The 25,492-nt window shown below is 37.7% G+C and overlaps 1 protein-coding gene across 3 annotated transcripts in view; it reads left to right on the top strand.

Moving 5' to 3' along the window:
- SCAF11 (SR-related CTD associated factor 11) overlaps positions 1–23,138 on the top strand; it is a 51,349-nt gene extending 28,211 nt beyond the window's left edge. For all 3 annotated transcript variants that reach the window (XM_066183137.1, XM_066183138.1, XM_066183136.1), the window contains exons 5-15: positions 1,375–1,472; positions 2,502–2,569; positions 3,199–3,254; positions 5,587–5,693; positions 6,626–6,715; positions 8,013–8,119; positions 11,815–14,310; positions 16,298–16,641; positions 19,099–19,317; positions 19,763–19,882; positions 20,254–23,138. In XM_066183137.1, coding sequence (XP_066039234.1) covers positions 1,375–1,472; positions 2,502–2,569; positions 3,199–3,254; positions 5,587–5,693; positions 6,626–6,715; positions 8,013–8,119; positions 11,815–14,310; positions 16,298–16,641; positions 19,099–19,317; positions 19,763–19,882; positions 20,254–20,382 — 3,834 coding nt within the window. In that variant the 3' untranslated portion in view covers positions 20,383–23,138. The remainder of the gene's footprint in view (positions 1–1,374; positions 1,473–2,501; positions 2,570–3,198; positions 3,255–5,586; positions 5,694–6,625; positions 6,716–8,012; positions 8,120–11,814; positions 14,311–16,297; positions 16,642–19,098; positions 19,318–19,762; positions 19,883–20,253) is intronic.
- Positions 23,139–25,492: the final 2,354 nt, after the last annotated feature.

Genomic DNA, 25,492 nt, shown 5'->3' with positions numbered 1-25,492 from the left:
TCATGTAATACTGCCTTTTTTTTAGCTGAAGTGAATCTTCTGTGTTCACAGCCTCCAGTTCCCAGACAAAAACACATGAACACAAGAGGAATCAATGTTAAATGTTGTTCAACCCAAATCGGAATTTTTTTCAGCTCTTCTTAAAAATCTGATACGAAGAGTAGTTTATTTAGTAGGAAGAAAACCTCTTCTGATAGTTGATCTTAAAAATGCATATAGAAAGATGCTGATAATCCCATGTACAATTTGGAAATTTTGTGATGAAATTTTGCTTATAAGTAGTTAATAAGATGCTGGTCTTGCACTTTGTTACATTTAGAAAATAGGCTTCCACTACTCGTTTTTTGTACTTCTGGAGGCTCAGGCAGTCACCTGTAAAGGAGCCATGCTGGCAACTAGAGATGCTTCCTTCTCACAGAAAACTTTGCTTGCATATTTTGTCTTCTTTATTTCTGAAGAATCAACGAAGCAGTTGAAATGGGATAAACTGAAGTTTACACTTGGAAAAGTGTAAAGGCTTTATCAAAGTACAGTTTGAAAGATTGTCTGTTCACAGAACTGCAGTGTAAACAGGTGGGCAGAGAACCATGTCCTCTGAAAAAGAGCCACTGGAGCTGTAGGAAGAGATGGAATGTGTACCAAGATATGCAGAGACAGTGGTCAGCGTTATCAGTGGTACTGATATGAAGACTGGCAGCTTTCTCTTTGTGATAGTCAGAATTAGAACGCTAATATGTTATGGGGTTGCATAAAAAGCCAAATTGTGGGAATGAGGAAATACAAAGTTTCTAATGCAAACAATTGCAATATAACCATTGAATCAACTTCACAGTATGAAATAAAAGTTGTATTGTTCTCAGTGTTTTTGAGATGTGGAAAAAAACTTAGTGTTGTATAAAATGCATAAGTTGTTTTACTCTAGAAGAAAATTGGATGTGTTTTAATTATGAGGAAGCGTATTAAGTTGAGTAGTAGTTTAACATTTTCCAGAGGTGAACCTTGTGTATTCTGAACAACCAATGTAGTTTTAAAAAACTTAGCTTATAGATTCTTAATGCAAACTAGTGCATTAAATTTCACTTAATGAGAGACACTTGCCATGGCAGCCTGAATGTTCAGGACTTTTTTGGTCCTGTGAACTTAGTATGCATCTCAGGCATTGTCAATAACATATCAAGGTGTAGGTTTTTCTATTTTATGAAAAACAAATGAAAAAAGTCTCCAAACTGTGAAGTCAAAGAAGTAAGATTTGAAATGTTTTCTAGTCCTTCTGTTTGAGCTTGACTTCTGTATAGACCTGGAGAGGCTTTGTATGAATTTAAAGCCCAAGTGTCATGACATTCTAGATTGGATTGACTCTATTTTACTACACAGGTTCAGGTTACAAAACAGCTGAGGAGGAAGGAGGAAGAGGAAAACTGTGCCTACAATAAGGAAACTTACAGCCATGTGAAGATGAGAAGTTTTGGGAGGTTGGTCATCTGTGTAATTTCAAGCATTTGAATTGGAATATTCGAAACGTATAAAATCAACTGGTTTAGCATGTACCGCCTGAAAATTTTATAAAATTATTTTTATTTTAAAATAAGTTAGTTTTCATGAGTGGTAGTTTAATTTTACTTTTATTATTGCTGTAATTCCCACTTGAATAGTTAAAATAGCAAGGAAGAAGTAAATGGCAATGTATTTCTTGCATTGAGCACTATGAAAGTTGCATTTTCAAGCAAATCTGACAAATTTTTACATTAATTTGAAGTATGGCTGCATCAAATTTTAACAACATAAATCTTTTCCTTTGTTTATCTAAACAAACATCCACTTTTCTTGAATGTTATCATAAGCACTGGTGATCTTCCTCTTCTGTAAAACATAATTGTAGTCAACAACTGATTTTATCCTAGCAAGCTTGAGAGGGAATATTTCTGTTGTTATATGGAAATAACATTTCCGTTTTGGAAAACTTTATCTTGTAGCATTTGCTGCATTGTATAAGGGGAAGCTTATGATTACACAGATGAATTTGGCTAAATAGTGCTTATCTAAAGTCAGTCTTTAATGGAATGTGTGAAAAATACAGAGTTCTTGAGGTTTAATGTGAAGCAGACTTCACTACAGCAAAGACAACTGGAGGTAAATTACCCTTTTTAACTGATAAGAAAATAAGATTCACCACTTTGAATCAACACTGACTGATATTCTTAAAAGGAAGCAGGTTATAACATGTTTCACATGTTGTCATGAAATCAAACAAAACTGAGCATTCTGATTTAAAACAGGATATTAATTTTTGTGTAAATTGGTTTTCTTCTTTTTCTGTCTAAGCTGTTTGAAGCACTGTGGCTTTTAATATATGGAAGATGGTATTCATGATGCAAGTTCAGGTTTTGAAGCAGTTAGAACTTGGTTTATGTGCATAAAATAAAAATGCCTTCAAATAGGAGAGGATTTTGTTTGGATGTACCTGGAAGCTGCTTTTTTAATGTCTTTTTTTGATCTTGAAGACGAGCTGTGTGTCCAGACAGAGGACCAACAACAGTAAAATTAAGCAGAATTGTGAAGAAAAAATACAGTAAGTTGATATTTGCCAGAATTGCTGTGTGTTATTAAGGGACTCTAGAATATCTTTTCTTGATGAGCCAGTTTAATTTTTCAAAACTGCTTACTTTCATATATAAAATCCAAATTCCATGTAGTAGAAGTGTGGAACTACTATAACAGAATTGCAGTATGTGAAACTCCTGTTTTTTTATTACTGGAAAACTGCCTCTTCAATTTCAGTCACAAGTCAACTGGATGTGGTCTCAGCCTCAAGTAATTTTCTGGATCAGGCAGCTGGGGAACGGCTAATGACTAGCTTTTATTCACAGAAGTTTTTTTGGTGAGAGTTCAAACACAAGCAGCAGTTAGCTGTATTCTGAGCTTGCTATTCTGAGGGGCTTATTCAAAAGAAGTTGTTTGATAAGTCTATTCATAACTTAGGAAATGAAGCAAGTATCTGTAGAGCTAAGAAACTGCCTGGCATCTAAAACCCTATTGTGAAGGTGTGTGCATTTTCATTTCACTCAGTTTGTATGTAAACATTGTAAATGCACTCAAGATATGCATTTTGTTAACCTCCCATTGCATTAATGATTTTTATGAACAGTCAAGAACTAATATGCTAAAGTTAAGATCAAAGTTTTGTTCCTTGTTCCACAGGTAATATTTTGTATGACAAACAAAACAAGAAAGCTTTCTCTGTGAAGATAAACAAGGTTGGTTCTGATAATGAAACATTTGTAAATGCTTTCTTTATTAGAGCATTTTTAGGACTACCTTCCCGCTTATTTTCAAGGATAACTTCTATTTGTTCATTTTGGTATGATTCAAACTTTTTTATTTTGTCTATTTTTGTCTTGAAGTAATTAGAATGTAGTGTTAGGTTATATGAGCTTCTTTCTCAGATTAAACTTAGTTTTGTGGTGGCAAGTTAATTTCATTTAGATTGGAATGTTACATTATCCCGAATGCTGTTTTCATCCATCTTCACCAAAGGAGGATGGTTTCATGTTCAAGCTGTCAGCCAAGCACCATTATGTGAAGATTTTCATGATTTTCAATAAACTATATAGACATAATCAAGCAAGTAATTTATGTGAATCTGCCATAGACATGGTTTGCATCAAGTTGGGGTTTTTTTTAATGTGAGATTTCTGTCAAGAAAGTTTCTGTTTCCAGGTTTCTTGTTCATAAATCTTAGCCTATAAACACAGGATCACCAGATGCCAGATTTATAAGGAGCTGTAAAGGCTCTTGTTTGATTTCTGCCATCCCTCCTTTTGAAAATACTTTGTGTCTCTGAGACACAAGTTTTTGGTCAGGGCTTTCTTACTCATAGTTGTACCTGTGAATGAATGTGCATGAAAAAGGTTTAGGTTATAAATTAATTTCTGAAGTGTAAATGCCATCATTTACCATCATTCTGTCTTACCTGAAGTTTGAATAGTTGCTGGAAAAGCTATGTTCAAGTCCCTGTTTTGGTTACTGCTTTGTTTCATGTAGTATGGGGCACATCCTGTGTGTTTTCAGCAGCTGATAGCCTGAGCTCTAACTTCTGTTTGGTCCTCATTACACCATAGTTGTCACGGATGTTGTTAACTCCAGTTTGCCCCATTTTAGTCAGGTATTTGGAAATTTGGGTTCTGTTGCCCTGTAAACTTAAAGTACCTTTCAGTGCACTGAGGGGGTTTTGAACTCAAAAGATAGGGCCTAAGGGTAGATCAGCCACTAATGTGACTTCATGGTTGGGGAATGCTTTAATTTTTACTTTCATTGATTTATAGTGAAGTGTTTCATAGCATTAATTCTCAGATATTACTTGTAGCGAAAAAGCAAATATAAGCAGAAGTAGAACCATTAAAAACCTTCTGGAGGAGGCACGGGACTCAATTATCCAAGAAATGTTCAAAATTTTAAAGAAAGCCATGATGTACTAGCAACTACTTTATAAGGACATTTGCAGAATATCTGGATAGCTTTTTTAATTGGAGGGAGAAAGATGAATGTTCAAAATTCCTATTATTCTTAAAATGAAGCTTAAACCCAACCATTTTTTAGGCAAAACTTGAAATTTGTACCCTGATAAAATAGGTCATGTTCCCAGCAAAAGCAGCTCTCTGTGGCAAAGTTTGATGGAGCATATGGATAATGACTTCATATTGAGACATGTGTTCTTATACAACCCACTACAAAGTTTATTTTTCATTTTTCTGAATTAAAATTATTGGAGTATTCTAAATTCCTGTTTTAGAACACCAGTCATAGGAAATGACAGGAAAGTTTTAGTCAGATTTGAGGAGGTATGAGCCCTTTAGGTGCTGTGACAAAAATGGATCAGTGTAGGTGTATGTTAGTGTGGGAAGAGTATGTGGAGGACAGTTGATGGTTTGTTGTTGGGGTTTGTTTTTTGGTTTTTCCCCGGCAGCCAGCGCAGTGCCCAGCACGGGGCTCCCTGCACGCCTGCAAACGGCAACGGGCAGTGAGTGCAAGGCTGGACCTTGGGAGCAACATAAATCAGTGGTGGCGTCTTTTGAAATACAAAGTGGGTGCTGAGTGTTGTGCCTCTGTGTGGGGGCCCAGTAACTAAACACACCAGACAAGCTTCAATTCCATAATCCTACCTGAGGGTAAAGGAGAATCCCAGGTACCCTCATTAGGTTTTCTAGTTACTTAAAACATTTGGTGAACTGCTGTGCAGGGGCGTGAAGGTTCTCGAGCTGTACTTATTGTTGTGCATTAGGTAGCAGAATTGTGCAATAGTAAAGATCGAGCATATTTATTTTTAATGTCTGTGTGGAATACAAAAGATTTTGCTTTATATATAATATGAAGTTTATCTGCAAAGAGCAGTTTTTGTAAATTTAGAGACTGAATAGAGAAAATTTGTTTGCTGCAACTGCAAATCTCTGCATATACCTATGGAGCTATTATGGTGTCTGCTTTTTATGAGCTAAAGTCTTGCTGATTTAATTTCAGTGCATCTTCATGTATTTAGGGTTAATTATTTTATTGTGGGTGTCTTTAATTCATAATTTATTTTTTGTGTAGCCCAGAAGACAGACCTGCTGGAACGAGTGCATCAGAACTAATTTCTTCAGCACACTTCTGGCTGGTGGTAGCAGTGAAGAATCCTTTTTTAGCTGTAGAAATGACTGGTTAGTGTGTACTAATGCTTTGTATAAACTGATGGGTTACTGTATTGTAGGTTCTGAAATTCCTTCTGCTCCTACCTGTATATATACTGCCTTGACGTATTTTGAAGGTTGCCAGAGTATTAATTCATTTTCAAAGAGCAGTTAAAAGATAAGCGCAAGCATTTTAAAATGAGTGCAGTTAAGGGCACACCCCAATTTCTGTCATGTGTTCAGCATCACAAGCACAGACGTGAGCATTTTAATCTCATTGATTTAATAAGAGTTTTATTTTTAGTTCATGTTTAATTCCCTGCTGAATTGTAGCCTTGGATAGGAAAGGTTTAGCCCTGTTATTACAATATCCGTTACCAAAACATTTAACAGTAAATATCCTGGTTTGTATCAGAAGCAATCTTCTTTGTTGTTGTTCTTTGATTCCAAGAGGGATACTTTGAACATCCATGGAGCAATTTTGCATTAAGCAAAATACTTAATTAAGCCTAATACTTAAGAATGTGTGTATAGAAAAATTGTTCATTGAATAGATGGAAGAAAATGAACAATCTAAAAGAATGTTATTTGGATAATGTGGCCAAATTAAAAAAAAAAAAAAAGTACTATGTCTGTATGGTTTTGACAGTCTCTAAAAGTTGAACTTTTTTCCATGCGTGCAACAGAATTTATTTGCCAAAGATGCAAAGTTTCTTCATCCTTCAACTCCCCAGCAGACACATTTCATCTGTTTTCCATTCCATCTGCTTTATTTATTTAGGGCTTCTTTTATGTTTGCTGTGACTATTTTCCCCTCTAAGCAATAACTAATGCATAGTTTTAATCGTGATTGTTGAAAGTTCTAATACTGTTAAATTAAACTTATTGGTAGGAGCAATTACTGAAATTGTCATAGTACAAAGTTACTTTTTATAACTTCCTGTATGAAATTTGTCTTTCAGTACAGAATTCACAGAAGTCAATGCAGGGATCAGACAGAAGAGGCAAGAACTGGAATTGTCCTGTTCATCTGTGATTGCTAGAGTTGAAAGGTCTGTGTTTTGGATTCATAGTGGATCTTCATACTTCAAGTTTGGAGTTTGATTAATTCAAATTGCTCTTTAGATAGAATATAATTTTTTTGAAACTAAATAGTGTTTGCATTTAACTTGTTAAATTTTTGTTTAAACTTGCTGCCTGGTGTTTTGTTTTAATGTCAATAGATTTTTTTTTCTGTATGTCTTATTACTTTTTTGGTACTTGTGACAAGCATAGTAAGTCCACTGACTTGTGCATCTTAATATGTCACCTTTTCACAGAAATGGGAGTTTGAATATATTTTCTATTTGGAAGCTGATATTCAGTGAGCTGTTAAAATTATTTCTGTCCCTAGATAACAGACTATATTTGCTTTAACATCAGTCTGGTCTGATTCCCCACACCACCCTGCACCCTATTTTCATGAGTTGGTTCTGTCACTTTTTCTGTAATCATTTTTGAAAAAATCCTGTTTGCATCTAAAAAGAGCTAACAGGAGTTCTATCAAGTGAAACAGAGAGTATAAAATAGTTCTGTGGGGGTTTTTTTGTCAGAGAGAAGATGTGTGTTAAAACATGTCCTAAGGATATTTTTGTGAGTATAAAGCAGAATAATAAAAATAACTGATTTTAAAATAACACAATAAGAAATTGGTTCTATGATCTTAATTTCATTACATATCTTTGCTCTCTTTCGTATAAAAACAAAGACTAAAGTTAAAATAGCAATTGAAGAGTTTTTTAATTATAAAAAATTGCATCTAGGATTGAAATAATAAATTTAAATTTACTACGCGTACATTTTCTTAGAAGAAATTTCATTCCAACTCAGTGATAATGCAAAAATTATAGATCTCTAGCTAAACTCTGGTTTTGCCCAAGGTTTGCTGAGGGAGTCTGAATAAGTATATCTTTCTCTTTTTTTTGTATGAAGGGAAAAAAAAAAAGAGCCTTTTCTAAATTCTCATGTAGACTATTTCTCATTTTTCTGCAGAAAAGGTTGCTGTTCTGCTGAAGTACTAAATCAGCTCTCAGACCCTTATTTGCAGTACTGGCAATTAAGTTTTGACTTTAAAGAAAGCCAGATGTATATTGCTTTAAGATAACATACCTTGTTCAAAGAATTTTAATAGATTAAAAATTAAATATGACAAAGTTTTTTTCACTGTCAGCTTTGGGTTTTACTCCAGCTGTGATGAAGTTGGAAAGGGTTGTAGTTGCCTAATGTGTTTTTGGTTTTGTGCATTGTTTCCAAGACTCGCTGCAAACAGCTAAAACAACTAATGTTACTGCTTTTGCTTTTACTTTGCAGTGTTCCTTTAATATCTTATGGAGCTGAAGCTGAGACCTTTCTTCTCACTTCTTCTGCAGTGGCTGGAAGAGTTCTTCCAACAAATATCAGGCCTTTGGAAAACTTTGGTAAACTTTTTTTTTTGTAAGTTTTATTTATAGCTCATGTGGAGTATTGTTAAAATAATATTATCAGAAATCAAACAGAGTTAGTTACATTTACAGGGAAAAAATCTGTTTTGATGCAGTTTGGTACTATTTCAAAGTCAGCTACTTAATTTCTGGATTTGGAATACAGAACATGAACCATCCACCCCAAAGCTGGTATCACTTATTTTTTTGAAGATTAAATTAATAAGTTTTTATGTAACTTAATTCCATTTCTAATTGCAACATTTTTTCCATTCATGCTCTTCTTTCTTCATTTCCCATTGTTCAAGGATAAATCTTATTTTGATGCATTATGAATGGCATATTTCAGAGGTGTATTGTGCAGCGTGAGAAACGAACTTTTCTGGCAGAGAAGAACATCAGTCAGGAAGCAGTGAAGTGCATGGATCTCCTTCAGTTTGCCTACAAACTCTACAGGGCAAAACCTTTTAAAAGTACTGGAGCTCCGTGGTCTGTCAGGAAAGCAGCGGAAGACAAGACAAGGAAGGAATTGCCTTCCTCCAGTTACTTTAACAGCCTCTGTCTCCAGACTCAGCGAGCATGTAGTTTCTCTTGCAAAAAGCTGCACAAGTTCAAAGAAGTGGAAACAAAGCAATCGTATTTCTTAGGGCTGGAGTTAATGAACTTCTTTGAATTGGGAATCACACCACTTTCACTTGTCTAGTAGGCAAAGAGATAGGACAGATTTGGGTCTCCTGACTTACAAAAATTGTGTGGAAGTAAATTGCCAGAAGGAATTAAGTAGTAGAAGGATCATGAAAAAGTTGCATTCATATTTTTTATTATTTTTAAAGGTATGTATTTCACCTCCACATTTCCCAGTGAAAAATGGATCGGTTGCTTCCTCAGTTTCTGATGTTCGGCAGTGCAATGTAACTGATCCTTAACCGTTTTGCTTATAGTAGTATACACGTTAGCTCGTACCTCTAGACTTCTCTGTCTGTCTTTCCACTTCTATAGTCAGGCTTTTCGTTAGGATGCACCAGAAGCATTAAAAAATTATAATTAGAACAGAATTTTGTCAGTTGCCTTGATTAGAATTTTGATACTTGTACTGTGGACAAGGATTGAATTTTAAGATTAGTGCCAACATACGACAGTGTTTTAAGATTCAGAGTTTTAAGTCATCACATTTTATTTAAATACTTTCTATTGGAAGTAAGAGTCTTAAAATTTCCCAGTAAAACCAGGGGATGGTGGATATGAAGATGTCCCTTGAGGATTTTAGTCACATTCTGTTGAGTGAGTGTTCCTTCCCCGTTCAGTTTTCATATAGCATCTGAGTAAAACGATGATATGCATAAGAAAATGTAAAGAGAAACCTAATCTAAATACTGTTAGAGATGCATGGCAAATATATGTATAAAGAAGGAATTTTTAAAAAGGTGGAGAAAAGGAGAACAAAGAAAATAGATGCGTTTAAAAAAGATGCAAACTGGTCCTTGCATTTCTTACTAAATTGTGCCTGCAAGATCATAGCATAAGTATTTTTTGTTTTCTTTTTAAACTCCTCTCAACTTTTGGTCACACCTAAAGTATACAGTTTTGCATCAGAGTAACAGCTGTCAGTAGCTTCCAGGGTTGTACAAGGAGACATACACATATCAATGATAAGTGTACTGTCTGAATCATCCCTGTAGCTGCTGCAGTTTTAGTACTCTGTTACCATTAAATGGTCTTTTTTACTTGCTTGGCCTGAAAATGCATTAGTGAATTTACAAATACCACTATGATTTATGCTGGCATTATGCAGTTTTTGTGTGATTAAAATATTTTTCAGTAGAGAGTCAGTGAGCTGAAGTGCCTTTTATTTGGTCCAAGTCCAAAGCTTGTGAAGCTTTTCTGTTAAAATTTTGCAAGTCATAGGGCATGCTGAAAAGGAGTTTGTGTTTCACATGTAGATTTTGAATGTGCTAGAAAAATAACTTGCCTTTTAATTTTGTCCAGATTCCCGCATTCCACTTGTATTCTGCTGGTTTGTTTTTTTTTTTATTGTTACAAGACAATTTCTTCTCCCTTGAAGAAAATTATCACAGATATTAAAATCTGAAATGTCATGTAACATCTGACTTGATTCCCTGGCTATTGTAATAGGTTTGAAGGCATAATTAGTCTGAGACAGCCACCTGTTGCTAAGTAAGTGCTGCTTAACCACTGTAAAGTCACTTCATAACAAAATGGTTGGTGAGACTGTTAGAGTAGATACCCAAAATAGTGTCAGTCAGCTGAAATTCCTTTGGAAGCTCTTTACCATCATGTTATTTTCTTTTAAATGCATGATACATTTTATACAGTTGATGTTGGTTTTCATTTTCTCAAGTGGTTACTTTATCACTGGACATGCAAAACCCAGAACCACTACTTTTTTTTTTTTTCATGTTCAAGCAATTTATTGTGTGTTTGCAAGGAGGGTCAGAGGATGTTATTATAGTCCTGTGCTCCTCTAAAGGCTAGCAAGGTGGTTATGGAATACATTCTCTGAGATTATTGTTTGCGTTTAATACAGTGATAGTTTTTTTTGTCCTACTAACAAAGTAGTAAGTGATAGAAAGATGCCTTTTTGCTGTTACGTATTTTTCTTACTCCAATCTCACTTTTATGTAGTCTGTTTGTGAATACATTAGACAAATATTTTAGTGTAGCAAAAGCATGGGAAATAATGTACAGGGTTAAAGTCATGTTTGTGATGTGAGGTTAATTGCAAAATCCATAGTGATTAATCTTTCTTAGTTTGCACTATTTGTGTATGAAATTGAAGCTGTAAAATAGTTAATTTAAACACCACATTCTTGATGCTTCCTGAAATCTACACACAATGTGAAACAAATTAATAGATATCCCAAGAAATTAGTTTAGCTCTAGAGTATTATCAAGTATGTTTATTTAATTATCATTAGTCTTTAATTCCTGAGCTGACCACCAGAAGCTTTCCCTGTGCAGTGAACATAACCATTAGCTTCCCTAACAAGACTTTTGTCAAATGGTAAATAGCATAAAAATAGTCCAGTATCAACACAAGAGCTGAGCTGCTTGCTAGGTGTGCCTTAGTCATTCTTCGTAGAGCTTTTGGTTTTTTGATGCATTGTAGGCTGCGGGCACCTTGGGTGTCCTGTGGCAGAGTTTAAGTTCAGTTTGCTGTGTAACTGGTGAGTAAGTTTGCACTGTCATTGCTGTGTCTGATCAACTGCTGCTCGTGTGGTCATCCAGTGCTGGCCATTGAAAAACAACCCTTTCTCCAGTACTGAGCTTCACTATCAACAGGCCTGTGTTACAGAGTACAGGAACTGCTGTATGCTAACAGTGTTGTGTGGTTAATTCATTACTTTTCTAACAGTTTAAATGCTGGCTATCTTTGAGCAGCTCTGTCAATAACAGTTTCACTGTGCATGCTATCTATCACTGTCCGTGCACATGCCAGCACTGCTTCTAAAATGTGCATTCAGATGTCTGATGTGTCACTTTACCTTGTTTCTGTTCTTTAAAACAACCAGTTTTCATTTAAAAAAGAAAATAAGCTGTGGCAGTATTTCATACTATATCTTAAATTGTAATACTTGAGGAAATATGTTACACTGCAGAAGGCCCTTTTATGTTCTTAAATATGTTCAGATAAACGGTTATTATCAAATCTTAATGTCTTCTGTTCTTATTAGAATCTTTAGGCAAAGGATATGCTGTTGCATGTACCCAAGAAGGAGAAGAGAAAAAGGAAGCTTCTGGGTCATCTGGCACTAGAGGAAGTAGGAGGAAATCAGTTACTACTACTCCTACAAGAAGGTCTGCACGAAACAGCAAAAATGAGGCTCTGAGTCAGTCTCGAAGCTCCCCTCGATCGAGCAGTTCTGCTTGCAGCGCCCCTGAAAGCAATAACCCATCTCTGAATAGAACTCATTCAGAAGCAGAGAATGCTCCTCCAAAACGCAAGTCTAAAAGAGCAGTTAAACAACAAACACCTGCAGTTAAAAAGAAACTGAGAAGTTCTGCACGTTCTGAAAAATCGCCGTGTGGCTCAGTGGAAGATGATGATGTTGCTCAGCCTGAAGCAGTCCTAACTTTAGATAAAGACCACCAGTCAGATAATGAAAGCAATAATGCAAGCCTCCCACAGAAGAGTAATATTGAAACAGAATCTGCTAATGGATTGGAAAGCTGTAGTGAGCATGCAGAAATTGAGGAAACTACAGGGGAATGTGACAGAGATGAAGATACTTCAAGCAATGCAGATGTAAGTTTTTCTCTCCAAGAACCCCTAGTACTGACTTTAGGAAGTGAAAGTCAGGAATTTGAAGTAAAAGATGCTACTGAGAAAAATGTAGATCTTGCCAAACAGGACAATTGTGAAAATACTCTTCAACAGGCAGAAACAGTAGCTAGTCCCAAAGATGATGTATGCGACCATGCAACTTCTGAAAAAGTAGATCAGACATCATGCAGTCCTCAAAAAGAATTAATGGAGAACATAGAAACTTCGACAAAAGAAGATCAACCCATAGCTAGTCCAGAAAATGAGTTGTTGGAACATCTGGAACCTTTGGGAAAAGATCAGCCATTAGAAAGCCCCAGAAGTGAATTGCCTGAGCATCCTGAAGCCATGGAAATAGATAATTCTGAGACTGAACTAACACCAGTAGTAGACTGTGCAGATACAAAACCTGTTCAAGATGAAGAACCAGATGGATTAATACACAGTATTTCTATGGACAGTACATCAGAGCAACCCGTAAAAGAGAACACCATTTCAGAAAGTGAAGAGGGTGGAACTTCAAAGTCACCCCTGGTAAATGCTGAACATAAACATTTTGGTGAAGATAACAATGAAATGATACCAATGGACTGTGACTCATTTTGCAGTGACCAGAATGAACCTAAGATTGAGCAGTTACCACCACCTGTGAGTAAAGAGCAAGGAGAAGTGAACTCCTTACAGTGTGACGTGGGAAACTCTGCATCAGGTTCTGATGAAAAAGATGAGACTGTTCCTCAAGAAACAGAGTGCCAGCCAGAGCTCAAAAAAGAGAAAAAGGCTCGAACTAGAAGATCCAGATTTCACTCTCCATCAACAAAATGGTCTCCTTCTGGGAGAGAGGGCAGGAAATCTCAATCACCATCACCTAAAAGGGAGACAACTGGAGACAGGAGCTCACGATCACCCAAGAAGGTAACTGTGAGGGAGGGAAGGAGATCCTTATCTTGCTCTCCAAAGAGAGACACACTCAGAGATGAGAAAAAAACACCATCTCGATCTCCCAAAAGGGAAACTGTCAGGGAAAGCAGGAGATCATCTTCTCGATCAAGAACTAAGGATTCATCTCCAAGGCGAAAATCTAGGTCTCGAAGCAGTGATAGAGATAATCAAAGAAGAGATCGTGACAGAGAGAGAAGAAATAGGAGGCGGTCTAGGTCTCAGTCACGCTCTCGATCAAGATCACGATCTAGGACTAGAAATAAAGGTTCTTCATTCTCTAGAAATGAGAGGGAAAGTCATTCACCTCGATGGAAAGAGAGACGGGCAAATGACAGCTGGAGGAGTCCCAGAGGAAATGATCGATACAGGAAAAGTGATCAAGAGAAACAGAATGAAAATCTTAAAAGAGAGAAGGATAATAATACAGAAAAAAACAATGATGATCAGTGTTCTTCAGATAAGCAGCAGAGGAACGATTGTCCAGATTGGGTAATGGAGAGGATGAACTCTGTTCCTGAAGTCAGGAACAGAGAGAGAGAGAAACCACATTGGGAAGAGCATGACAGTGCAGGACAGTCTTGGAATAAAAACTTTGGTTCAGGTTGGATTCCAAATCGAGGGAGAGGTCAGTGTGGCCGAGGTGGCCGTGGCCGAAGTGGTTTCATGTATGGAGACCAGAGTGAAAATCACTGGCAAAACAGAAAACCTCTCTCAGGGAACTCAAATGGTTCTGGGAATGAAGCTTCAAGGTTCTCAGAACAGCAGCCATACAAGCGTAAGAACGAACAAGAGTACTCATTCGATACGCCTGCTGACAGGTCTGGGTGGACATCTGCATCCAGCTGGGCTGTGAGGAAGACTTTACCTGCTGATGTGCAGAATTATTATTCAAGAAGGGGACGCAATTCGTCAAGCCCACAGTCTGGATGGGGAATGAGACAAGAAGAGGAGACACCTGAACAAGGTATTATTGGTTTTGAAATATAGTAGCTTAGTCACAGATGCCGTAGCTGAGCAAAATCCTGTCACATTTTCCTGTCATCTGGTCTGCTGATAAGTTCTTTAAGAATTAATTTGGGGTGGATCTATACTGTTATTGCAATATGGAGGGGTAAAGGTGTGGAGTTTGGTGATTTCTTGTATTTTGATGGCTTGTTGGTTGTGCATAAAGTCTGAGTTTGGATTTAAGGACTGCATCTGAAGAGCGCTGCTGAAGTAAATTGATTTGGCTGAAGAGAAAGCATGTGTTCATGGTTACTTTTAGCATCTGCACAATTTTAACAAGGCTAATTCATTTCAAAAAGACATGAATTTGCCTGTGCAGACCCACATGGCAGATTTTAGAGGTGACAAAGCAGCATGTTGATGTTTATCTTGTTCCTAGATAAGCATACTCCTATTTAAATACTTTTTAAAAATCTAGAGTAATTTATAAATACAAAACGGGTGCTTTTACTGTATTTCAGTATTAAAATTCCTCTAAAGTGTCAATATAAGTCTAAATCAGTTTTTGAGGGGTTTTTATATCTAAAAGGCAACTGCCCTGACAGAAGTAAACTTTTTGGTAGGAAGTAAGTTAACTGAACTGTAGATGAGATTGATTCTGACTAGTTAAGAAGTCATCCACAGATTATTAAGGCCCTGATTAATAATCTTTAAAGATAGATGTGAATTGAATTCAAGAACTATGAAATCCATTTCTGAAGACAACCACACTTGCACTCTTGCACTCTCTCCTTGTTTTGCCTTTCATTTTTATCCATTTTCATCCCATACCAACAGTTTTCTCCCTCTTCTGAGAGAACTGCATCAGTGACTTCCTAGTTTTGAGGCAACATTGTCACCCTTCTGTCTGCCGCAGGGAAAACTTACCAAACCTGTAACCAAAAGCATTTTGTGATTCAAAGACTTTTTCATATAGTTCAGGAACAATCATGCTGTTACTCACTTTTGGAACCTGAATTCAGCTGAGAATAGTACAACAATCTCTCATAACTGGATAAAACAAGCTAGGTTGCCATCATGACATGGTCCTCCAGGGCAACCTGCTTTTGCTGACCCTGCTGCAGCAGGTAGGCTGGACTGGGGAGTCTCAATAGGTCCCTTGCAACCTCAGTGATTCTGTTATCCCATTATCTTCAAAAATGAGGATTTGGTCTGACATACAAGGCCTTAGATTGCGATCCCTGTGTATTAGGTGACAGGGTTCCTCAAGGAAAGGATTCAAAGGAAGGATGTCTAAATTGGAGGCTATCAATCATTTCTTCAAACTAATTTCTTGACTTCTGGAAGGCTTGCTGCTTGTGTCTAGATTTTAACTTTCTAGTTTCTGTTGAAGAGAAGATGCAATATCAAAGTAATTTATTTAAGAAGTGCTACCTGCTACCCCAAGAGGTTATTTTTACTTCTAGGTTTTACCTGTTGTACCATTACAGGATCTTCGAAGAACTCTTTCCAAATACAAGTATTTCTTAAGTGGTTTGAGGATGATTCTGTGTGAAAAATGCCAGCAGAGTATTTCTGTAATTATCAGAACTGTACAGTGAGTGTGTGTGGATCAGGCATAGGGGAGCATGTTTGCTGATGTGATAATGTGTGACTAACCTGCAATTGCGGAACTGGGTAAATTATGTTGTCTTCCTGCTCTTTGGTGAAAAATTGCAGTTTCATTGTGATGAAATAATTATTGGCTGTGTTATGCAAACAAGTAGAGAAAACAAATTCAAAACACAGGCTTTCATAATAACCTGAACTTTTTAAACTTGGAAGCTAGCATTTGGTTTCAAGGCATGTATGGTGGTGAATACTGTGCAATATCTTGAAAATACTCAGGTTATAGAAAGCTTTTTGATAATCCATCCTTAATTAAGAGTTTGGACACCTGGCTCTCCTTTTGCTTTATAAAGTACAGAATTTCTTCTTGATATACTGTCTGGTTTTTGTTTTGGCAGATCCAAACCTGAAAGACCAAGGCAACCAGCAAAGTGATGGTTCTCAGTTACCAATAAATATGATGCAGCAACAAATGAATGTAATGCCACAAGTGAATGCACAGCACCAACCTATGAATATCTTCCCATATCCAGTGGGTGTCCATCCTCCCTTGATGAATATGCAACGCAATCCTTTCAACATCCACCCTCCAGTGCCCATGCATCTCCCTACTGGAGTGCCTCTCATACAGGTAGCTGCTCCCACAAATATTTCTCAGGGATTACCTCCGCCTCCACCTCCACCCCCACCATCTCAACAAGTCAACTACATTGCTTCACAGCAAGATGGAAAACAATTGCAGGTATGCTTATCAGAAGCCATGGCAAGAACAGTGGTGGAATAATACCAGTTAAGAATTCTTTATCATGAATACTATAAATTTATACTTGCAGTTTCTTTCTGTCTTGCCTATTTTCTTCCACCCCACACCAAACTTGAAGTGGGAGCATCCATGAGCATATGGGTTGTTCATGAGACTGTAGCTTTTAATAACAACGTTCAACATCATAACCGGGTTTCTGTGGTAATGAACACTGAAAAATTTCATCAGTGTTGTCCATTATCTTTTTTATCTTGGAACTGACCTGCTTCCTAAACAAAATTTTCCTCTTCCAAACCTGATTTTTAAGCATTTTAGGAAATGCTTGAATACCCTTTCAGCAGCATATAGGAAGTGATCTAAACTTCTGTGTTGCAGTTCTCATCCTGTGGAGGTCTATGAGCAGATGAAAATTGCCAAGTACTGCATGGCACCCATTTGTTCCACACTTCCATTCTCCAGCTGTCACCATCTCAGTGACTTCCCCACACACGCATTTTTTTACTCACTTTACTCTTTTAAGCCTTTTTATTAATAATTTCTGAGACCTCTTTGGTGTTTTTAACTTCTCCCTTCTTACCTGTTCCTCCTGGTTTTGCATGCCCTGTTTGAGACCTAACTCCTACTTTATTTCTCCAGTTTCAGAAGGACTCTGCCATGCTTAGGGCAGGTAGACCATCTTTTTATGACTCTTTAGATACCTTTAAAACAACTCTTGTATATGTGAGCTCCTCCTGTACCTAGCTGTTTATATGAAGAGCTTTTGTATCAAGGAAAGGAATATGAACAACTTGGAGGAGAACCCATGGCCCTGAGAGAAAATGTAATGCTACATTTATGATAAGTAAAGGGCTCTTCAGGAGTTGACTGGGGTTTGTGCTTTTCTTTTTGCTGCTGCCTGTTCTAACCTAAACCACTTTCGCCTACATTCCAGGTTGAAAAAGTGAACAAATTATTTCTAGCCCTCTGTTTTCATGCATTACCTCTAAAGATCTGAAGTGAACTGATAAATGGTCTACATTGTTCTCACTTTTCACTGCTCTCATCTGTTCATATTCATTAACTTAGAACAAGGAGAGTTGAGTGCTGTGGGAAATACTGAGTGGGGTTACAGGCCATGTGAAATAACTTAATACACTGCAAAGTAAACTAGCAAGGTAGTGCTGGAACTAAAATGCTGGTAGATTGCTTGTTGATTTAATTAATGCCTCATGTCTGAATTCAGATATTTTCACAATTGGAAATCCAGTAGATTTAACCTCCAAAAACATAAGAAGTCAGAACATAGGCTTCAGACCTCTGAAATGAGTATCTAAAGCAGCAATAAAAATGTTTCTCTAAAGATTGTGCATTGAGGCAAAACACACTTACCTGTTGTAAAGCCCATGTTACATTTGTTGCTCTTAACCTGCTTTTGTGGACTGGTGTCCATGAACCTGAATGCTCTTGCAGTTGCTGCTGCTTTTTCTTTGAGCTTTCATTCAACAATCCCTCAGTGGTAGCACAATAGAAATGATTGAATACTGCAGGACACCACCTGTCCTTCCTGTTGAAAGGAAAATGAAGAGAGCACACTGGTGAGCATTAGCACGCTGATTATAACAGCTCCATTTCTCTGTCCTTTCCAAAGAGCTCAGATTCCTGTTTCATTATTTTCCATCTAGATAAATGCAGATGTGTAAAGAGTAATAGTGATGACCTGCAAAAAAAGCAGAGTTTAGTGTAGCCTGCCAGAAACATGTCAGGAGGTTGTTCTGGGCTTTTGCTAAAAATGACCTCTATCTGAAGTCTGAGAGCTACTTAATTTCTCAGTTCAAAAATATGTATAGTGCCTTTTGGTGATGTTTGGAAATGGCCAGAAAATGGCTTTTCCTGAAAAACAGATCTTGATACTACACCCAGGATTTCATCTCTTGCCTGTGTATTTTTATTTGCAAGTTCAAGCTGATAGCAAACATGAAAATAGATGTTTTCAAAGCAGCATCATTATGATGCAGGAATGCAAGTGTGGCTTTGGGTACCTTTTGCATGTGTTTTTAGGTGCTGGTTTTTTTTAGAAAATGTTCGCTTATCACAGCTCCGTTTTGTAAATCAGGTTGATTCTGCAGTCATAAACTTCCTTCCCCCTGTTCTAACACCCTCCATGCCTGTTTGCAGGGTACTGTATTACTGGGATCAGAGCTAGAAAATGGCAGCCACTGTGGTGACACAGAAGATGGTTTATTTCTCAAGCTTTTCTTTTTGTTTTTTTTTTTTTTTTTTCTTTGAGTAGATCTAATGTAATGTGTGTACCTTCCATAATAACGGGCAGTATGGAAATCAGGTAATGAACCAAAGCATGCAGTATTTGTGCTTATTCTAGGGCAGCTGAGACTCCTAAAAAGGCACATTGCCATACAGAAGAATGACGTATTAACTACTGATAACTTTTTAAAACAGGGTATTCCAAATGCTTCTCATGTGAGTAACAGCATGAGTGCTCCAGCTTTGCCTGCTCCAGCAGCAGTCCTGGGAAACGTGGGAACAGTTCAGGGACCAAATTCGGGTAATGCAACATCATCAGGTCACATGAAGAGCTCTAATGCAGCTGTAAAACTGGGAGAAAACAAAGCAAGTGTAACAGTGGAAGCCAGTGCAGATAGCTCGAAGAAGGACCAGGCAAGTTCAAAGTTCAGCATTTATTTATATATACACTGTTTATATCTTTACATTTAAACATAGAAATTTTATTTTTTGTATAAATGCATTTTGATATACTAAAAAATAGCAAGTTATAACAATAACCCTTCAGTGCAACATACTCCATACGATCATGGATGTAATATTTTTGTGGCAGCCATAGGACACAGATTAGCCTCTGACTCTTATTAATGCGGTCTTCTTTAATGCAGCACTATTATGAATATTACTTGAATTGCTGTGGGAAAACGTTCTGTTCTTAGCAGAGCACAGGCAGCTCCCATGAGAGCTGAAATGTGGGGGGGGAGGGTGGGGGTGGTTTTCTAATCTTCTGTAGCGACCTTTTTCCTGTAAAGTTCTAACTTGTGAGTGATAAAGATACATAGGCAGTGAAATACAACACTCAAGTTTGTTTTCTCTTCAGAAATTGTTAATTCAAGAAAAAGCAGCACAAGAGGTCAAGCTGGCCATTAAACCTTTCTACCAAAACAAAGATATCACCAAGGAGGAATACAAAGAAATTGTGCGGAAAGCTGTAGATAAAGTGAGTTGGTCCAGAAATCCAAGCTGCACACATTTCTCCTTGGGCACACTTTGGGGGAGGGATTTCTTGTTTTTGTGGGAACAGCACATAGTTGCTGGAAAGGGGGAAGATGGAGAAGCAAAAATACCTCTCTTCTTTCTCCATCCACAAGAGCTTTCTTTGGCTGCTCAGAACAGAACCTGGTTATTGTGTGGAAGAGTTGAATGGGAATTCAGAAGTATTTGGAAAGCAATCGGAAAGTATCAGGAGTTTTTAAATATGCTTTGCCTGGGATGGAAGAATCAGAAGTATCGGGAAATAAATGAATAAAGTGGGATTGTGGCAAATCAATGGAAATGTTTCAAACGTTTTTGTTCTTTAAACCATTGCAGGTTTGTCATAGCAAGAGCGGGGAAGTTAATTCTGCAAAAGTGGCAAATCTAGTGAAAGCCTATGTAGACAAATACAAGCATTCACGGAAGAAAAATCTTGAAGAGGCAGTCTCCTGTGAAAGGAAGTAAAATATGTTTTCATTTTTTAGTTTTATTCTATCTGCAAAGTGCAATTTCAATGTGAAGAGTTAACTGAAAATTGTACATGACAGTGATTTGAATTTGGTTTTGATAAAATTATTTTTCGAGGTAGTGTATAATGTTTTGTTCTAAAGAAATATAGATCTGCAGGGCAACTTCTTTATGCCTTTTTAAAAAGAGATTTCTAAAAAGAATAAAGGTGTAAAGAAGAATCATTAGGAATGTACGATTGTGTGGATACTTAGATGTACAGCATTTTGACTTGAATAAGAGAGTGCATTAACTTAGAAACTTTGCGTACGTTGGGTTGGGAACAGGTATGTACAGTACATGTGATCAGTCAGATTTAAGTAAAATTTTTCTTTTGATTACTCCCTAATTATAGCAAAGAGGAAATAATTAATTGCCTTGACAAATATTTCTAGTGTTAACTGGACAGGCTGAATGCAGGGGTCACAATGTGTATATTAAAAAAGCACATAGAGTTGTTTGAACACAACTGTTTAGATTTCATAAAGAAAAGTCATAAACAGTAAAATGTGGTGCCCAAAAGCATGGGTGCTGCACAGCTGTTGTAACACCAAATAAAAATTATGCTGCTTGGTATTGTTTGTGATGTTTTTCAATTTGTTTCAAGATAGTGGGATAACTTGAATAATTTTTATGTGTTGAAAGCCCTCAATCACCACACACTGATAACCTCAGTTCACGTCGTGCCCTTTGGCTAGCAGGAAATTAGCATACTAAAGCTAGATATTCAGAAACAGAAAAGTTTCTTCTTCAGGTAAAATCAAGAAAGCTGGTATTTATTGTTAGGTTCCCAGTTGACCAGAGACTCCCAGTTGTGCCAATCTCAGCTGCATAATGCTTTTTCGCCATTAATTAGGGACTGTGGCATTAATCACCAGACTGGTATTGGTGAGCCCGTGCCAGTGGAAGCCAAGTGTCTTCCTGCTTCCCTGAGCACTGCAGAGAGGTTATCAGAGGTACCACAAGCATTCTAAAACCAACTGTAGGGTCCACTGAATGTGCCTGGGGAAAGCTTACACCTCAGGTAAAACCAGTTTTACTGAGGCAGCAGCAGGGAGGGTTGCTGGAATACTGAGATCACCATGTGCTCCTTAGCAAAAGAACACCTGGAGATCCTTCTCAAAATAGCCTTACTCTGATTTGTTCCCTTGCTCTTTACCCAGTGCTATTAAAATCTTGTCACTAACCTTCCAGTCCTGTTGTGCCATAACACTGCCTGGCTCCTGCTCCAGCCCAAAGCCTCCTGGCCCAGAAAGCAGGACTAAAACATTTTAACAGGAAGAATCAGTTGAGTTCTTTGAGAAAGTATCTCTTTGTGGCCAGTAGTTCCCAAATTACCTGGTTTTGGCAGAAAACAGTCTCACCCTCGAAGTAACTTTTGCAGAGACCTGAGGATGACATAAGGGATATCCAGCCCTGTGTACACAACGTGTGATGTCGAGAGAGAGGTGTAAAAATGTGATGTTTGTCACAACAATTGATTGCTTGGTTTTAACTATAACTTTCTGCAGACTTAATGAAGCATTTGACTGTCTGTATTTATTTTTGTGTGCCTAAATACAATGTAAATTAGAAACAGATATAATACATTTTCTACAGTCAAGTCAGGTTTTAGTCTTTTCCATATACTCAGTTTTACACTATGATAGCAATTTGTAAGATCTCTTGAACTATTTTAAGCTAAAATTGGTTAGCACTTTTTGAAAAATGTAGCAAATTGCTATGTGTATCCTGGTTTATCACGCCATGCGTACTTTATTACATTTTCCTTCTCTGAATTTTTGGATTTTAGTCACTTTTTATATCTTTTTCTAGTCTATACAGTTGAGCCTTGCTATAAAGCTGCTTTCAGGAGCCAGATAGGTGTTTCAAGGGTTTTTTTTTTTTTTCCCCCCCCCTCTTTTGGAAGAGAGGTGGAAATTGGGGGAGGTGGGAAGAAACAAGGGAGGATTTGAACTGGGAGAACGGAGGAGTCATTAGTTTCTTCTTTCGCAGCTCCTGGGTAGAAGAAAAGCTGTCACTGGCTGCCACAATGTTGGGGCAGTGACTATAGTGATGCTCCACTGTATTTCAATACCTAATGAAGAATAGCAGATAGAGTAGCATGTGATCAGTAACTTTATTTTTTACAATTAAATACTTCTGAATTTATCAGAAAATATGCAGTTTGTTACAATTTCTGTGTTGAATTAAAGAAATGCATTGCCTTAATCTGTAGACTCTGCTCCTGTTTCTCCTGAAAAGCAGCGAGGTCTCTGCTGGTGCAGCCCCTGACAAGGGGAGTATGGCAACTTTGGAAATCCTGGTTGTGTTCCAGTAGGATGAAAGATGTATTTCTATTTATTGAAACACCTTCTACTGAAAAGTCCCAACATGCACCAGCACTGAGGGCAGAGGTGGGGAGCCGAGCCCCCTTGCTGTCTCCAGGGTAGTGGTGATTCCTTCAATCCAAACTGCCTTGTGGGAAACAATTACAAAAGTGTACCTTCTGTGAACTTATGCAAATCAAAAGGGTTTTCCTTGCACCCCTTCCCCTTTCTCACTGTGCATGCTGCTTGAATGTCTCATCCTAAAGATATACCTTACAAGCACAGTGGCTGTCCAAAGTCACAGTACTGTGTATGTAGGCTGGAGTGCTGTCTACTGAAAAAAAAATACTCTAAAGTTTAGTTTTGTGTAGTGCTTAACAGTTTCTAATAAATTCTTTTCTCTCAGCTGGCAGTGTTTGGTTTTAAATGACTCTGGCTCAAATGGTGTTGTTCGGAAATTCCAAGAGGTACCTCCACTGTACCTTCATGAGGTAGCTCCATGGGTAAGGTTGGCATGGGTGTGAGAGTTACAGTTAAGGAGCTAGGCTGGCAACATTTTTCATTATTACTACACCTTACAATATTCACATTGGTCAATACTTGATAATTAGTAGAGATTAGTATTTAGTAGTAAGGACAATAAAGTATATCACCAATTTCAATAATTAAAGAGTACTAATTAGGTGCATGTTTCAAAATAATGGATTTTTTTAAAAGTTTCTAATTACTAATTTAGTAAGAAAACAACTAAGAGCACAAGTACTTGTATAGAAGGAGATGAAGCTCTGGAAAAGCACAGGCTGGGATCTGGAACTTGACTCTTCCAATATCCCTCACAACTCCCAGACTTCCCCACCAACAGTAAAGCTTGACCTGATTTTCATTGTCTTACACTGTGCAATAAGTACAGGGGCTGACAGCAGTAAAGTCAATGCCCATTACACATGGTAAGCATTCAACCCCAGAGTGTAATCCAGCACAAATTACTGCAGCAGCCAAAACACAAGAAATTCTGGCAGCAGGTTGTCAAATAATTAGTCCTAAAGTTTTAAAGAAATTTAAAACCCACTGAGTTTATTATGAGGAGCATCAATCAAAAATAGTCAGGCATTTCTTGATCGTTTGATTCAGTAGCAATTGTGATGATAGAAAATAATTCATGGAAGTCAGAGTTCACTGTAAATTCCAGAGCCTTTTACAAAAATTCAGGGTTTTTGAGGACTAGGAGTGTCGCTTACACATGGTCTTCAGTCAAGCCCTAAGCCTGGAATTGCAGGGCTTTTCCTAGAAGCCTATTTAAACAAATATTTCTAGTAACAATAGAGTGATACTTGGTACTGGGGAAATACAGCACACACCTGTACAGTGCAGGCACCGTGGTTACATGGGTTGGGGTGAGGGATTCCATTTTTGATGTGCTGTGGGTCAACTATGAGCTTAGTTGCAGGTCAGCTGCCTAAAACTTCACAGGAGCCCACTGAGGCCAGCAGGAAAACTGGAATGAGGGTGCAAGCCTCTCTCCTAGAGAATGTGTTTCATACCTTGTGATTCACCGCATAACTGTTGTAAACAATAAAAGCACAGAGTATCCTGCCCAAAGGTCAGGACAACCAGACATTGGTGTAAAAGAAAAAGTTACTGTTTGCCAGGACAGCAGCTTTCTTGTGGACATGTAGGTTCAAATACCCCTAAGAACAAAACCTACATATCCACTCAGATTAGTTTGCCTGAAACCCACCTTAGACCAGCTGTCCAACAGCCACTCAACATCACAGCATGAGACAGTTTACCGTGGTTCACCTTCAGGAGATTTCTGTTACTCTAATATTTATATAATAAATTATATTTAATAATTTATATTAAAACATTTATATTTAAATTATGTAATAAAATATATAATATTATATATTATAATATAATAACTCTGCATTTCTATTCACCTGCAGGAGATTAGCTTTTTTCAAAGGTATGGGCTCAGACTGCTCTCTGGTTATCTTACCACAGACAGGGAGAAGCCAAGACCCAAGTGACGATTGTGATACAAACAGGTGAAAAACAGCAACCTTCTAAAAAGTAGTGGTAATTTAAGAAGCTACTGCCTTTTCACCACAGACAAACTGGCGATAACTATTACTATTTTGATAAACTACTTCGAATCAGCCTTGAATTGTCTGCCACTTAAAAAATTATTCATAAATTCAAACCCCTCTGTGAATCTCCCTCATTCATTCCCTCAGAGAATCAGCTCCATCCAGCTCCAGGCAGCTGCTCTGTCCCTGCAGAGCTGCAGCCCCATGTGCTGCAGGTGCAGCCTCTGCCAAGCAGGACATCAAGCAACCTTCTGGCTCCCTCAGCTCGCCCATGCCACACTCTGCAGCCTGCACATACATCCCCTGATCCAGCAAGCCAAGGGGCATCAGCCATGGAACTCTCTGCAGCCACTCATGCAGGGAATGTCCAACAGCCCAGTAACTACCTGGCAGAAAAGGCAGAGGAGGGAAGAAGCACAATGGGAGGAGTACACGTGCCCGCAGCTGTTGCACATCAGCCGATCTTGGGCAGTGATGGGAACTGAACTCACACCTCCCTACACGCTCTGGGGCTTCTCCCCACAGGTTACTCCCCTTTGAAGTTTGAAACTAGCAAGAAAAAATGAGAACAATGTATTTTTTAGTAGTAATAAAATGATTCAAAATCCAGGATGTGCTGTGCCCCAGACTGCAGGTAGGCAGGCAGTCATGAACACCAATGTCTCTGCA

Source organism: Chamaea fasciata, unplaced genomic scaffold (assembly GCF_029207755.1).
Source record: "Chamaea fasciata isolate MVZ Bird 193981 ecotype frontalis unplaced genomic scaffold, bChaFas1.0.hap1 SCAF_5, whole genome shotgun sequence".
NCBI classification, from domain to species: domain Eukaryota; kingdom Metazoa; phylum Chordata; class Aves; order Passeriformes; family Sylviidae; genus Chamaea; species Chamaea fasciata.
This window is presented reverse-complemented; position numbering and strand designations above follow the sequence as displayed.